General features: G+C 49.0%; 1 protein-coding gene across 1 annotated transcript; it reads left to right on the forward strand.

The window, feature by feature from the left end:
- The first annotated feature begins 2,580 nt into the window (after nt 1-2,580).
- Nucleotides 2,581-13,342, forward strand: LOC117011210. Its single transcript, XM_033086537.1, has 7 exons — nt 2,581-2,703; nt 4,179-4,298; nt 6,044-6,166; nt 7,922-8,044; nt 9,799-9,921; nt 12,667-12,801; nt 13,077-13,342. Exons 1-7 carry the CDS (start codon nt 2,581-2,583, stop codon nt 13,290-13,292), a joined length of 963 nt encoding a protein of 320 aa, XP_032942428.1. The 3' UTR covers nt 13,293-13,342.
- The last annotated feature ends 2,742 nt before the right edge of the window (nt 13,343-16,084 follow it).

Below are 16,084 nucleotides of genomic sequence, written 5' to 3' on the forward strand. Positions count from 1 at the left end.
TGCCATTTTGATCATGTGGATTTTTGGGTTATTGGTTCGCCGGAGGAGAGTCCCTGTTCATTTTGTCTTTATGCAGCAAGCAAAGGTGCTTTTGCTCATGATTTCCTTTGCAGTACATGGTGAGATTCTGATAGTGTTTTAGTTTTCCATGTCTGCAGCAGCAGCAGCTGGCTATTTCTTCATTTCCATTTCAGAGCTTGAAAGATGTGAGAGCTCAGTTTTCAGAGAGAATGTTGCTTGCTGATAGTAGCCAGGGTGGAATATTGAATTCGGAGCCATATGCAGTTCTTGGAAGCAGCTCCTTTTCATGTAGCCGGAATGCCTTAGAATCCCATTGCTATGATAGTTTATGATTTGCCTTTGTAAAGCAGGTGTAGAGCTGAAGAGAAATTAGGTTATAAATGAAGGTAATGACGTGACCCTCCTGCTTCTCTCTGTCACAGAGCCCTGAACCCATAGAAGACTATCCACTCAGTGTCTCAACTCCTGGAGAAGAGGCCAAAGATGAGGAACTTGAGCGCAAGTCTTCAGATGTGGTCACACCAAAATCTGTATATTCTGAGCCCGTAAGTGCCGTTCTTGCTGTTGCTGTCATTCCTGCAGGAGAGAGCTGAAGTTTTGAGCAGGCAGAATTGCTGTTGGTGTTGGTGGATGCTGAGAGCTGGAGTCCTACCAGGAGCAAGCAATTGGGCGAGCAGCGAGAGCTGGAAAATGGGCTATGATCTGTCCTGTTTGGGCCGCATGTTGCTGGGATTGTGAGAGGGGCCAGGCTGGAGCATGAGGGCTGCCTGACCCAGGGGAGGGGGCATTTCAAGGACGCTGAGTCAGCCTTGTTGGATGCGTTTGGGACTTTGTGGTCTGGAGAGACCTGTCGCAGTGCACAGAGTGGCCAAGGAGCTAGAGGCACAAAAGTGGTGATCTGAGCACCCAGGCTCTTTGGGTGCTTTGACCCCACGAGTTTCTGAGTGTGTTTAGCTGGGACTATTTCAGAGACACATTGTGGAGTTACAGCTTGAAGTGAGAGATGTGGTGCTTTTGTTGCCAGGTGGTCTTTTGCCTCTTCAGGCAAGGGGTCAAGTAGCAGAGTGCAGACTGAGTCCACTTGACTTTTAATAAGCAGCAAAGAGCTGATTGTGTTGTCTGAGAATCCCTGGCGTCTTCTGCTATCCTGTGTGGCAAAGGACATAAACAGCATAGTTGTGGCCCCATTTCTGGGACAAAACGCAGAGGCTACATGTGTGTCTGGATACTTCTCTTGTGTGGTGTGCCTCTCTAGCTCCATTTGAAATGCCAATGGAGCCTGGAGAGGTGGAAAGCTGAAATGCTTGGAGTGCTGTCTTGTGTGGTAAGAACAGGAAAGACATCTTGGAATTCCCGATGCTCTGTTTTAAGGCAAATGTGCAACTTTGAGCTGGGCTGCTCCCTGGGACAAAAAGGAGCAGGGACGCCACGGAAGAGCAACTGAACATGAGGCAGCGTGTGGCCAGGTGGCCAAGAAGGTCAAGTGCATGCTGGCCTGTGTCAGCAGAGTGGGGCAGCAGGAGCAGGGCAGTGCCCTGTGGCCTGTGCTGGGCAGCGCTGCGACCACAGCTGGAGTGCTGTGTGCAGTCGAGGGCCCCTGTGAAGCAGAAAGGCATTGAGGATCTGCAACATGTGCAGAGAGGAGTAAGGGCATTGGGGAGGCGTTGAAGCAAAGCTGAATGAGGGTATGCTGAGGGAGCTTTAGCCTGGGGAAAGGGAAGATCATGATGGAGCTTGCAGGCACACTTCCAGAAATGCCTAGATGACAGTGCTCCCAACAAGGGCTCTTTGCATGCCAAGCATCTCCTCACGGCATCCAGATGCTTAAGGCACTGGAGTAGGTGCCATTTTGATCATGTGGATTTTGGGTTATTGGTTCGCCAGGAGGAGAGTCCCTGTTCATTTTGTCTTTATGCAGCAAGCAAAGGTGCTTTTGCTCATGATTTCCTTTTGCAGTACATGGTGAGATTCTGATAGTGTTTTAGTTTTCCATGTCTGCAGCAGCAGCAGCTGGCTATTTCTTCATTTTCCATTTCAGAGCTTGAAAGATGTGAGAGCTCAGTTTTCAGAGAGAATGTTGCTTGCTGATAGTAGCCAGGGTGGAATATTGAATTCGGAGCCATATGCAGTTCTTTGAAGCAGCTCCTTTCATGTAGCCGGAATGCCTTAGAATCCCATTGCTATGATAGTTTATGATTTGCCTTTGTAAAGCAGGTGTAGAGCTGAAGGAAATAGGTTATAAATGACAGGTAATGACGTGACCCTCTGCTTCTCTCTGTCACAGAGCCCTGAACCCATAGAAGACTATCCACTGAGTGTCTCAACTCCTGGAGAAGAGGCCAAAGATGGGGAACTTGAGCGCAAGTCTTCAGATGTGTCACACCAAAATCTGTATATTCTGAGCCGTAAGTGCCCGTTCTTGCTGTTGCTGTCATTCCTGCAGGAGAGAGCTGCAAGTTTCTGAGCAGGCAGAATGCTGTTGGTGTTGGTGGATGTGAGAGCTGGAGTCCTACCAGGAGCAAGCAATTGGGCCGAGGCAGTGAGAGCTGAAAATGGGCTATGATCTGTCCTGTTGGGCCCCATGTTGCTGGGATTGTGAGAGGGGCCAGGCTGGAGCATGAGGGCTGCCTGGCCCAGGAGAGGGAGAATTTCAAGGACGCTGAGCTCAGCCTTGTTGGATGCGTAGGGGGACTTTGTGGTCTGGAGAGACCTGTCGCAGTGCACAGAGTGGCCAAGGAGCTAGAGGCACAAAAGTGGTTGATGAGCACCCAGGCTCTTTGGGTTGCTTGACCCCACAAGCTTCTTGAGTGTGTTTAGCTGGGACTATTTCAGAGACACATTGTGGAGTTGCAGCTTGAAGTGAGAGATGTGGTGCTTTTATTGCCAGGTGGTTCTTTTGCCTCTTCAGGCAAGGGGTCAAGTAGCAGGTGCAGACTGAGTCCACTTGACTTTTAATAAGCAGCAAAGAGCTGATTGTGTTGCTGAGAATCCCTGTGCGTCTTCTGCTATCCTGTGTGGCAAAGGACAAAAACTGCTTAGTTGTGGCCCCATTTCTGGGACAAAACGCAGAGGCTACATGTGTCTGGATACTTTCTCTTGTGTGGTGTGCTCTCTAACTCCATTTGAAAATGCCAATGGAGCCTGGAGAGGTGAAAAGCTGAAATTCTTGGAGTGCTCTCTTGTGTTGGTAGAACAGGAAAGACACCTTGGAATTCCCAATGCTCTATTTTAAGGCAAATGTGCAACTTTGAGCCTGGGCTGCTCCCTGGGACAAAAAGGAACCAGGGGCACCATGGAAGAGCAGCTGAACATGAGGCAGCGTGTGGCCAGGTGGCCAAGAAGGCTGAGGGCATGCTGGCCTGTGTCAGCACGAGTGGGGCAGCAGGAGCAGGGCAGTGCCCTGTGGCCTGTACTGGGCAGCGGTGCGGCCGCAGTTGGAGTGCTGTGTGCAGTTGAGGGCCCCTGTGAAGCAGAAAGGCATTGAGGGGCTGCAGTATGTGTGGAGAAGGGCAAGGGAGTTGGGGAGTGGTGGAAGCACAAGCTGAATGAGGGGGTGATGAGCGAACGTTAGCCTGGGGGAAAGGGAAGATCATGATGGAGCTTGCAGGCACACTTCCAGAAATGCCTAGATGACAGTGCTCCCAACAAGGGCTCTTTGCATGCCAAGCATCTCCTCACGGCATCCAGATGCTTAAGGCACTGGAGTAGGTGCCATTTGATCATGTGGATTTTTGGGTTATTGGTTCGCCATGAGGAGAATCCCTGTTCATTTTGTCTTTATGCAGCACGCAAAGGTGCTTTTGCTCATGATTTCCTTTTGCAGTACATGGTGAGATTCTGATAGTGTTTTAGTTTTCCATGTCTGCAGCAGCAGCAGCTGGCTATTTCTTCATTTTCCATTTCAGAGCTTGAAAGATGTGAGAGCTCAGTTTTCAGAGAGAATGTTGCTTGCTGATAGTAGCCAGGGTGGAATATGAATTCGGAGCCATATGCAGTTCTTTGGAAGCAGCTCCTTTTCATGTAGCCGGAATGCCTTAGAATCCCATTGCTATGATAGTTTATGATTTTGCCTTTGTAAAGCAGGTGTAGAGCTGAAGAGAAATTAGGTTATAAATGACAGGTAATGACGTGACCCTCCTGCTTCTCTCTGTCCACAGAGCCCTGAACCCATAGAAGACTATCCACTGAGTGTTCAACTCTGGAGAGAGGCCAAAGATGAGGAACTTGAGCGCAAGTCTTCAGATGTGGTCACACCAAAATCTGTATATTCTGAGCCCGTAAGTGCCCGTTCTTGCTGTTGCTGTCATTCCTGCAGGAGAGAGCTGCAAGTTTCTGAGCAGCAGAATTGCTGTGGTGTTGGTGGATGCTGAGAGCTGGAGTCCTACCAGGAGCAAGCAATTGGGCCGAGGCAGCGAGAGCTGGAAAATGGGCTATGATCTGTCCTGTTGGGCCACATGTTGCTGGGATTGTGAGAGGGGCCAGGCTGGAGCATGAGGGCTGCCTGACCCAGGGGAGGGGGCATTTCAAGGACGCTGAGCTCAGCCTTGTTGGATGCGTTTGGGACTTTGTGGTCTGGAGAACCTGTCGCAGTGCACAGAGTGGCCAAGGAGCTAGAGGCACAAAAGTGGTTGATCTGAGCACCCAGACTCTTTGGGTGCTTGACCCCACAAGCTTCTTGAGTGTGTTTAGCTGGGACTATTTCAGAGACACATTGTGGAGTTGCAGCTTGAAGTGAGAGATGTGGTGCTTATTGCCAGGTGGTTCTTTGCCTCTTCAGGCAAGGGGTCAAGTAGCAGAGTGCAGACTGAGTCCATTGACTTTTAATAAGCAGCAAAGAGCTGATTGTGTTGTCTGAGAATCCCTGTGCGTCTCTGCTATCCTGTGTGGCAAAGGAAAAAACTGCTTAGTTTTGGCCCCATTTTTGGGACAAAACCATGTGGTACATGTGTGTCTGGATACTTTCTCTTGTGTGGTGTGCCTCTCTAACTCCATTTGAAAATGCCAATGGAGCCTGGAGAGGTGGAAAAGCTGAAATGCTTGGAGTGCTGTCTTGTGTGGTAAGAACAGGAAAGACATCTTGGAATTCCCAATGCTGTATTTTAAGGCAAATGTGCAACTTTGAGCCTGGGCTGCTCCCTGGGACAAAAAGGAGCCAGGGACGCCACGGAAGAGCAGCTGAACATGAGGCAGCGTGTGGCCAGGAGGCCAAGAAAGCCAAGGGCATGCTGGCCTGTGTCAGCAAGAGTGGGGCAGCAGGAGCAGGGCAGTGCCCTGTGGCCTGTGGCTGGGCAGCACTGCGGCCGCAGCTGGAGTGCTGTGTGCAGTTGAGGGCCCTGTGAAGCAGAAAGGCATTGAGGATCTGCAACATGTGCAGAGAGGAGTAAGGGCATTGGGGAGGCGTTGAAGCAAAGCTGAATGAGGGTATGCTGAGGGAGCTTTAGCCTGGGGAAAGGAAGATCATGATGGAGCTTGCAGGCACACTTCCAGAAATGCCTAGATGACGGTGCTCCCAACAAGGGCTCTTTGCATGCCAAGCATCTCTCACGGCATCCAGATGCTTAAGAAACTGGAGTAGGTGCCATTTTGATCATGTGGATTTTTGGGTTATAGGTTCGCCAGGAGGAGAGTCCCTGTTCATTTTGTCTTTATGCAGCAAGCAAAGGTGCTTTTGCTCATGATTTCCTTTTGCAGTACATGGTGAGATTCTGATAGTGTTTTAGTTTTCCATGTCTGCAGCAGCAGCAGCTGGCTATTTCTTCATTTTCCGTTCAGAGCTTGAAAGACGTGAGAGCTCAGTTTTCAGAGAACGTTGCTTGCTGATAGTAGCCAGGGTGGAATATTGAATTCGGAGCCATATGCAGTTCTTTGGAAGCAGCTCCTTTTCATGTAGCCGGAATGCCTTAGAATCCCATTGCTATGATAGTTTATGATTTTGCCTTTGTAAAGCAGGTGTAGAGCTGAAGAGAAATTAGGTTATAAATGACAGGTAATGACGTGACCCTCCTGCTTTCTCTGTCCACAGAGCCCTGAACCCATAGAAGACTATCCACTGAGTGTCTCAACTCCTGGAGAAGAGGCCAAAGATGAGGAACTTGAGCGCAAGTCTTCAGATGTGGTCACACCAAAATCTGTATATTCTGAGCCCGTAAGTGCCGTTCTTGCTGTTGCTGTCATTCCTGCAGGAGAGAGCTGCAAGTTTCTGAGCAGGCAGAATTGCTGTTGGTGTTGGTGGATGCTGAGAGCTGGAGTCCTACCAGGAGCAAGCAATTGGGCCGAGGCAGTGAGAGCTGGAAAATGGGCTATGATCTGTCCTGTTTGGGCCCCATGTTGCTGGGATTGTGAGAGGGGCCAGGCTGGAGCATGAGGGCTGCCTGGCCCAGGAGAGGGAGAATTTCAAGGACGCTGAGCTCAGCCTTGTTGGATGCGTAGGGGACTTTGTGGTCTGGAGAGACCTGTCGCAGTGCACAGAGTGGCCAAGGAGCTAGAGGCACAAAAGTGGTTGATCTGAGCACCCAGGCTCTTTGGGTGCTTTGACCCACAAGCTTCTTGAGTGTGTTTAGCTGGGACTATTATAGAGACACATTGTGGAGTTGCAGCTTGAAGTGAGAGATGTGGTGCTTTTATTGCCAGGTGGTTCTTTTGCCTCTTCAGGCAAGGGGTCAAGTAGCAGAGTGCAGACTGAGTCCACTTGACTTTTAATAAGCAGCAAAGAGCTGATTGTGTTGTCTGAGAATCCCTGTGCGTCTTCTGCTATCCTGTGTGGCAAAGGACAAAAACTGCTTAGTTGTGGCCCCATTTCTGGGACAAAACGCCGAGGCTACATGTGTGTCTGGATACTTTCTTGTGTGGTGTGCCTCTCTAACTCCATTTGAAAATGCCAATGGAGCCTGGAGAGGTGGAAAAGCTGAAATTCTTGGAGTGCTGTCTTGTGTTGGTAAGAACAGGAAAGACATCTTGGAATTCCCGATGCTCTGTTTTAAGGCAAATGTGCAACTTTGAGCCTGGGCTGCTCCCTGGGACAAAAAGGAGCCAGGGACGCCACGGAAGAGCAGCTGAACATGAGGCAGCGTGTGGCCAGGAGGCCAAGAAAGCCAAGGACATGCTGACCTGTGTCAGCAAGAGTGGGGCAGCAGGAACAGGGCAGTGCCCTGTGGCCTGTGCTGGGCAGCACGTGGCCGCAGCTGGAGTGCTGTGTGCAGTTGAGGGCCCCTGTGAAGGAGAAAGGCATTGAGGATCTGCAGCATGTGCAGAGAGGAGTACGGACATTGGGCAGGCGTTGAAGCAAAGCTGAATGAGGGTATGCTGAGGGAGCTTTAGCCTGGGGAAAGGGAAGATCATGATGGAGCTTGCAGGCACACTTCCAGAAATGCCTAGATGACAGTGCTCCCAACAAGGGCTCTTTGCATGCCAAGCATCTCCTCACGGCATCCAGATGCTTAAGAAACTGGAGTAGGTGCCATTTGATCATGTGGATTTTTGGGTTATTGGTTCGCCAGGAGGAGAATCCCTGTTCATTTTGTCTTTATGCAGCAAGCAAAGGTGCTTTGCTCATGATTTCCTTTGCAGTACATGGTGAAATTCTGATAGTGTTTTAGTTTTCTATGTCTGCAGCAGCAGCAGCTGGCTATTTCTTCATTTTCCATTTCAGAGCTTGAAAGACGTGAGAGCTCAGTTTTCAGAGAGAACGTTGCTTGCTGATAGTAGCCAGGGTGGAATATTGAATTCGGAGCCATATGCAGTTCTTTGGAAGCAGTCCTTTTCATGTAGCCGGAATGCCTTAGAATCCCATTGCTATGATAGTTTATGATTTTGCCTTTGTAAAGCAGGTGTAGAGCTGAAGAGAAATTAGGTTATAAATGACAGGTAATGACGTGACCCTCCTGCTTCTCTCTGTCCACAGAGCCCTGAACCCATAGAAGACTATCCACTGAGTGTCTCAACTCCTGGAGAAGAGGCCAAAGATGAGGAACTTGAGCGCAAGTCTTCAGATGTGGTCACACCAAAATCTGTATATTCTGAGCCCGTAAGTGCCCGTTCTTGCTGTTGCTGTCATTCCTGCAGGAGAGAGAGCTGCAAGTTTCTGAGCAGGCAGAATTGCTGTTGGTGTTGGTGGATGCTGAGAGCTGGAGTCCTACAGGAGCAAGCAATTGGGCCGAGGCAGCGAGAGCTGGAAAATGGGCTATGATCTGTCCTGTTTGGGCCGCATGTTGCTGGGATGTGAGGGGCCAGGCTGGAGCATGGGGGCTGCCTGGCCCAGGAGAGGGAGAATTTCAAGGACGCTGAGCTCAGCCTTGTTGGATGCGTAGGGGACTTTGTGGTCTGGAGAGACCTGTCGCAGTGCACAGAGTGGCCAAGGAGCTAGAGGCACAAAAGTGGTTGATCTGAGCACCCAGGCTCTTTGGGTGCTTTGACCCACAAGCTTCTTGAGTGTGTTTAGCTGGGACTATTTCAGAGACACATTGTGGAGTTGCAGCTTGAAGTGAGAGATGTGGTGCTTTTTGCCAGGTGGTTCTTTTGCCTCTTCAGGCAAGGGGTCAAGTAGCAGAGTGCAGACTGAGTCCACTTGACTTTTAATAAGCAGCAAAGAGCTGATTGTGTTGTCTGAGAATCCCTGTGCGTCTTCTGCTATCCTGTGTGGCAAAGGACAAAAACTGCTTAGTTGTGGCCCCATTTCTGGGACAAAACGCAGAGGCTACATGTGTGTCTGGATACTTTCTCTTGTGTGGTGTGCCTCTCTAACTCCATTTGAAAATGCCAATGGAGCCTGGAGAGGTGGAAAAGCTGAAATTCTTGGAGTGCTGTCTTGTGTTGGTAAGAACAGGAAAGACATATTGGAATTCCCGATGCTCTGTTTTAAGGCAAACGTGCAACTTTGAGCCTGGCTGCTCCCTGGGACAAAAAGGAGCCAGGGACGCCACGGAAGAGCAGCTGAACATGAGGCAGCGTGTGGCCAGGAGGCCAAGAAAGCCAAGGACATGCTGACCTGTGTCAGCAAGAGTGGGGCAGCAGGAGCAGGGCAGTGCCCTGTGGCCTGTGCTGGACAGCACTGTGGCCGCAGCTGGAGTGCTGTGTGCAGTTGAGGGCCCCTGTGAAGGAGAAAGGCATTGAGGATCTGCAGCATGTGCAGAGAGGAGTACGGACATTGGGGAGGGTGGAAGCACAAGCTGAATGAGTGTATGCTGAGGGAGCTTTAGCCTGGGAAAGGGAAGATCATGATGGAGCTTGCAGGCACACTTCCAGAAATGCCTAGATGACAGCTCCCCACAAGGGCTCTTTGCATGCCAAGCATCTCCTCACGGCATCCAGATGCTTAAGACACTGGAGTAGGTGCCATTTTGATCATGTGGATTTTTGGGTTATTGGTTCGCCAGGAGGAGAATCCCTGTTCACTTTGTCTTTTGCAGCTAGCAAAGATGCTTTTGCTCATGATTTCCTTTTGCAGTACATGGTGAGATTCTGATAGTGTTTTAGTTTTCTATGTCTGCAACAGCAGCAGCTGGCTATTTCTTCATTTTCCGTTTCAGAGCTTGAAAGACATGAGAGCTCAGTTTTCAGAGAGAATGTTGCTTGCTGATAGTAGCCAGGGTGGAATATTGAATTTGGAGCCATATGCAGTTCTTTGGAAGCAGCTCCTTTTCATGTAGCCGGAATGCCTTAGAATCCCATTGCTATGACAGTTTATGATTTTGCCTTTGTAAAGCAGGTGTAGAGCTGAAGAGAAATTAGGTTTATAAATTGCAGGTAATGACGTGACCTCCTGCTTTTCTCTGTCCACAGAGCCCTGAACCCATAGAAGACTATCCACTGAGTGTCTCAACTCCTGGAGAAGAGGCCAAAGATGAGGAACTTGAGCGCAAGTCTTCAGATGTGGTCACACCAAAATCTGTATATTCTGAGCCCGTAAGTGCCCGTTCTTGCTGTTGCTGTCATTCCTGCAGGAGAGAGCTGCAAGTTTCTGAGCAGGCAGAATTGCTGTTGGTGTTGGTGGATGCTGAGAGCTGGAGTCCTACCAGGAGCAAGCAATTGGGCCGAGCCAGTGAGAGCTGGAAAATGGGCTATGATCTGTCGTGAGGGGGCATTTCAAGGACACTGAGCTCAGCTTTGTTGGATGCGTTGGGGACTTTGTGGTCTGGAGAGACCTGTCGCAGTGCACAGAGTGGCCAAGGAGCTAGAGGCACAAAAGTGGTTGATCTGAGCACCCAGGGTCTTTGGGTGCTTTGACCCCATGAACTTCTTGAGCGTGTTTAGCTGGGACTATTTCAGAGACACATTGTGGAGTTGCAGCTTGAAGTGAGAGATGGGGGTTTTTATTGTCAGGTGGTTCTTTTTGTCTCTTCATTCAGATGAGTACTAGCAGTGTACTGTCTTGGCACTTCTCCGGCTGCACTTCAAGTGATGTGTCCAGTTGTGGGCGTCTCTGAGGCAGGAAGATATTGAACGTCTGCTGCATGTCTTCAGAAGTGCAATTGGGCTGAGGAGGGGTGGGAGCACAGCTGAAGGATTTGGTGCTTATGGATCTATAACATGAGTACAGTAATTTCACGATTATAAGCCACACCATTTTGACTAAAGTTTTGCTCTGTACACGGAAGTGAGGCTTAATTTCTGGAGTGGCTAATATATGAAAAAAATGTTCAGAAATTTTCTAACCAGAAATTCAAGCACGCAGCAACCCCATTCTAAGCTTTGCCTTCGCGGCCCCAGACAGGGCCAGGACCACCTCTGGTGGCTGCAGGAGAGGGGGAGACTTGCTGGGCTGGGGCAGCTCTCTGGCGGGGAGGGGGAGCCGTGCCAGGCTGGGACTGTTCCCCGGCGGGGGACGGGGAGCCAAGCCAGGCCGGGGCAGTTCCACGGCGGCAATGAGGGGGCTGGCCGAGCCTACACAGCCCTGAGCCAGTAAAGCCCGCATTCCTGCAATTCTGTTACTATTTGGCAGCTTTTTGAAAGTTGCACACAGGTCCTCGCTGCGAACAAAAGTGTGGCTTACAATCTGGTGTGGCTTTTATGTGGAGGAAAAACAAAATGTTGCCGACACCCGGATATGTGGCTTATAATCGGTGCAACTTGTAATCTTGAAATTACTGTAAATTGCGGCTTATGTGAGACTGTAACCGTACGCTTCCAGAAAGTGCTCTTCACAAGTGCTGTTTCTGTGCCAAACATGTCCTGGCTGTATCCAGATTCCTTAGACATTGGAGTAGGTGACAATTTGTTTGGTTTCTTGGGTTCTTGTTTTGCTACATGGAGACATCTTGTGTTTTTCTTTCTCTTCCAAGCACTAATGCTTTTCTCAACATTTTCCTGCACGAGATGACGTAGTTTGTTGTAGGGACATTGATGCAGGAGTAACTGTTTTGATACCAGGCCAGCCAGTAGGACCCTATACTTCACTTTCTATTTAATAGCTCTCTTGCCTCTTGGCAGCCTTGTGGATCAGCACTTGTTAAATAATGCAATAAGGATTGTATTTGGTAATTGAGCAGGATCTCAACATCCTTGTATTCCAGGTCGTCCTCAGAGGTCAGAGATGCTTGGAGGGTCTGGGCATTATTCTGAATACAGCCAGTGGTTGTGACCAATCAAATAACTTTCCCCTGCACAGATGCACAAAAAGTGCAATTCCCAGTGCAGTGCTAAATCTGGTCTCATTCCATGAGGATCTACATGCTCTAGATTCCCCAAGAGTGTGGTTTATTGATGCAACAGGAGACCAAGTTCAGGATTGCTGCTGATTGGGGCACTGGCTGTCAAGCTTCGATGTGTGTAGTAACAGAAATTATAATATCCAAAATTATATGTGAGATCTATCTATCTATCTATCTATCTATCTATCTATCTATCTATCTATCTATCTATCTGTCTATCTAACATTTACATAACTGATTCTTCCTGGCTCTGGTCAGAGGCAGTTGGAGGTGCAAAACTCATCCCAATACTTGCATCCCTTCAGGAGAAGGGGAGAGACATGTTCTGTTAACTGAGCCCAAGCAGGCAGAGATGCTTCCCCTCCAGAAATGATTGTTTTTCCCCTCAGAGGAAGGGGAAAGGTTTTCCTCCTCCAGCCTCTTCTGCCTTGAAACCCTCAGTTTAGTCTTTACATTTCTCCCTGTCCTAGTGACTTGGAAAAATTCTGTGTTTTAGGTGGTATTTGGTGACTCTGGTCATACATGCATTACATGACACATGATTTTCTTCATTGGCACCCCTACGAGTGTGTAAGTTCATTTGTGGATGGGCCTTAGGAGGGTCTCTGTTACCACTGGGCTGAATTCTCAGCTGACAAAAGAGAAAGAATAACCAGCTTGGTCCTCCTCCATCTACTGAGGTGGCTGTAGAGGCTCTCTGAACTCCATCAGAGAATCTTTACATGCGTCCTTATCTCCTGAATGAGCAGGATATCTAACAAGAGTGTAGATGTCAGAAAGGCAGGAATCATGGTGCAGGCCTGAAGGGAACATGAATTCCAGAAGTGTCTGTCACATGGAGTAAGCCCACATCAGAAGCCACCTGCAGAGCCAGGATGGAGCTGTGGGACTGGGCTGAGTTCACAGTGCTTTGGGAACGTGTGAGCCATGAGTCTTAGAGACTTGGCCCACAAATGTTGTATGGGAAGTTGAACCCCATCTTCTCTTGCTTTCTGTGTAGGCCCTTGTAGAGAAAGAGCGTGAGCAGATTGCTTTATCAGAGATACAATCCCAGACTCAGGGAGAGCTGTTCCGAGGCCAGGAGCAGGAAGAGCAGCTGAGGCACCAGGTGGAAGAGCTACAGGAGAATGACCAGGTAAGCCTGGCTCACCAGGTGACAGAGTGAAGGGCAGGAACAAGAGCATAAAACAGAGCTCTTGGGACTGAGGAGGCCAGGAGTACCACAGGCACTGCAAGCACAGAGCCTTGTAATCTGCAGAGATCAGCACTGGGATGGGAGGGTTACAATGGAAACAGAGGTGTGTCAGGAAGCAGAAGGAAGTGGCTGAATTAATTTGAATTTGAGGCTGAAAAAGAAAAAGCTGAGCTGGTGGCAGCTCCCTGTGACTTGCTCTGTCTTTGTGTATACAGAACATCAAGGCAGAATCACAAGCAGAACTACCTGAAGCTGAGATTGCCATCACGGCCGTGAAGAGAAGGCACAAGGAGGCCATGAGAAACGTCCAAGAGGAGATGAATCTCCATGAGCAGAGAGGCGATCAACAAAACCAGGTGAGTGCAAGAGTGTCAGACACTCCATTCATTGAATATTTCACTTCCTTTTACAGAACCTCAAGGACCAGCTGAATGCAGATCTGCAGGAAACTGAGACTAGGATGAAGGCAAAGCAGAAGAAGCTGGATGAAGAATTAAAGATTATCAGAGAGAAACATAATCCCCTGTTTCAGTCTGTTCAAAAGCAAGTGAGTGAAACAGCAATAGCCAGTGCAGTCACCAAACTGCTGCTTTCTGCCCTTCTTGCCTTTCCACTGTGGAGTAGCAGGGTGGGATGATGCCTCTGAGTGCCATCCTGCTGTAGGGTCTGTCACAGCTGTGCTGAAGGACATTTCCTGGTGTGCTGAATCTCAATGTCTGTTCTGGACAGCGAGGCTAGTTCTGTGGCTTTTTGGCTAGCAGTCGTTCCAATTGATTCCTGCTGGCCTGTTACTGCACTCCTGTTTCCTGAGGTATTTTTACAGTGGGACATGGTGACCCAGATGGAGGATTGAAACAAGCTGTCTGTAGCTCTTATAAATCTGTTCTCTGCCTTTCCTGACAGTTGATGACTCTTGTCTGACAGGGACAAGCTGTAGTCTCTGACTGATTTGTTCTGTTTGACTTGAGGTGGAAATGTTGACATCTCACCGGCCAGCATGCAAATGTTTCCAGCAAATTAATCCAAAGAAAACGCCCTGGTGTCGGTGCGAGGCAAAGGAGGCTTCCCAACCGGAGGTGCTGCAGATTGGGCATGTCCCGAAGATGGTGCAGGACAAGAGAACTCAGAGGGAGGAGGTAGAACATTTGAGCAAGTGTGTCTGCAGCCCTTGGAGGGGGAAAGGAATCCTTGGGGAGGAAGTGGAATGGTCATTGTGGCAGTCATCCTTCAGAAAATCCATGAAAACGGAACATGAATCTGGCTATGAACTTGAGTAAAACAAGTCTTTGGTTTGACCCATCCAGTTTGAGAAGTGGACATCCTAATAATCCATTTAAAGTGCCCTGCATGGGCTTACAGCACCTTCCTAAGGGCTTGCATTTGAAAAGGGATCTCAAAGTAATCTCTGCCATCCACCTTTCTGACACAAAACTCATTTCTACTCCCAGATCTACACAGGCTCTGTTACTAAACCTGCTGCAGCAGCAGCGCTGTCCAAAGGAACCTTTGTTCCACAGCCTGAGAAGTGGAGCCTGGGCCGTTTGTTCATCCCAGCAGTGACACAGCTGCTGCTCAGCAACAGGAGACTGAGGAGAAGTACTTTCAGCTACTGAGTACGTCTTGTGTATCTCTTGTCTGAGGGGCAGTGTGTGGTGTGCATGTGACAGCATAGCTGTACCAAATGTTCTTCCTCAGTTTGGTGTCACAGGGACATTTAGGACTCCCACAGGAACTGCTGTGTGGCCGTGTGTTCTACAGAGCTGTCTGCCTAGTTGTTTTAGTTACGCAGCCAACCACAAAGGGTTCAGAGAGCAACGCGGTTGGGCTGCCCTTGGTATCTTCTGGAAGCTGAGATCTCTGCTTTAAAGTGAGCATTTTGCATTTTGATTCCTCAGGGAAAATAGCGAACATGGAAAATCCTGTGACAAAAATACACTGAACTGGAAAATATTGGCAGCGGGTGAGTCCAACCACAGTTACTTCTATACAACTATGGGCCAGGGGATTTGCTGAATGTCTGTGAAGTGTGAAGTCAGGAAAACTCCAAATATTCAGACATAGGGGTTAAAATGTCCCATCTCTCAATGCTGGACAGAATTTGTGAGCATGGTCAGAAGGCATTGTCAAAGACCATCTCCATGCTGCCAAAGTTCTTGCCTGCAGCAAGGAACAGGACCTGCAAGATCTCCTTGTCTCTCAAGTGTGGGATAGCTCTGTGTTAATTTCCTTAGCATTTTGGAATAGCTCCAAATCCTACAGCCACACTAAGGAAAGAAGAAGAATCTTACTTGCCTGAAAGAGCAACCTACCCTCTATGATAGCTGTGAGATAACAGTTCTCAGGAACATTTCTTTCTAAGTGTTTGCTGAAGGAAATACTCCATGGTCAGGATAAGAACTGCACAGTTTAGAAACTGAAACCAAGATGAAAGAATAAGCTCTCTTTTGGAGCTGAGGCAGTAAATCCTAACACTTCAGGAGCAGGCCCAATGCTCATGCACTTGAGAGGAAAATGCATCAGCTGCCTTCTGGCAGGCCCCTCCTGCATCCTGCAGGGTTTTAGGCACTTACAGCAGAGATCACTGTCTGGGCTGGCTTTCACTCCCAGATCTAAATGGCTTCTCCTTCCTTGCTTTGTTTTGTTTCTAGGACTTTTGGAAAGGTTTGTAGGGCCATCGACAAGGCCAGAGGAAGAGAGGTAAATGTCAACAGCCCCTACAGACTCTGCAGCTCTTGAGGGCTTTCCCCTCTGGTGTGAGCTGTGCCTGGAGTGTTGGGTAGAGCTGTGCAGTAAAGGCACAAGAGGCACAGACTGGTACCAGCCAGCAAATTGCATTTGGGACAGTCTTTGTCCTTCTCAACTACCAGAAGGAAGGCGAGGAGGGCAACGGTTCCTTTCAGAGCTCACTCACTCTCAATTGCTAAAACAAAGGTGGTGCCTTGGAGAATCTCACTGCTCTTTGGGGCTACAGCTTCAGAGCTGTATTCTCATTGTGGCTGCCAGCAAATACATCTGAATGTTACTGGTACTTCATTAGCCCCTTGCAGTGCTGCACTTGGGAGCTGCACATAGGGAGAGATCTGTAAGATGTCCCTAGAAGTCCTGAACCCTCCTTATAGCCCAGGATGTATCCACAGAGTACCAAGACACGGATTACTTCTTTTGAATTGCAGACAGAGCAACTGAGAGTGTGGTCAGAGCTTTGTGGGTGATAGTTAAGACA

This window comes from Catharus ustulatus (assembly GCF_009819885.2).
Source record: "Catharus ustulatus isolate bCatUst1 chromosome Z unlocalized genomic scaffold, bCatUst1.pri.v2 scaffold_29_arrow_ctg1, whole genome shotgun sequence".
NCBI classification, from domain to species: domain Eukaryota; kingdom Metazoa; phylum Chordata; class Aves; order Passeriformes; family Turdidae; genus Catharus; species Catharus ustulatus.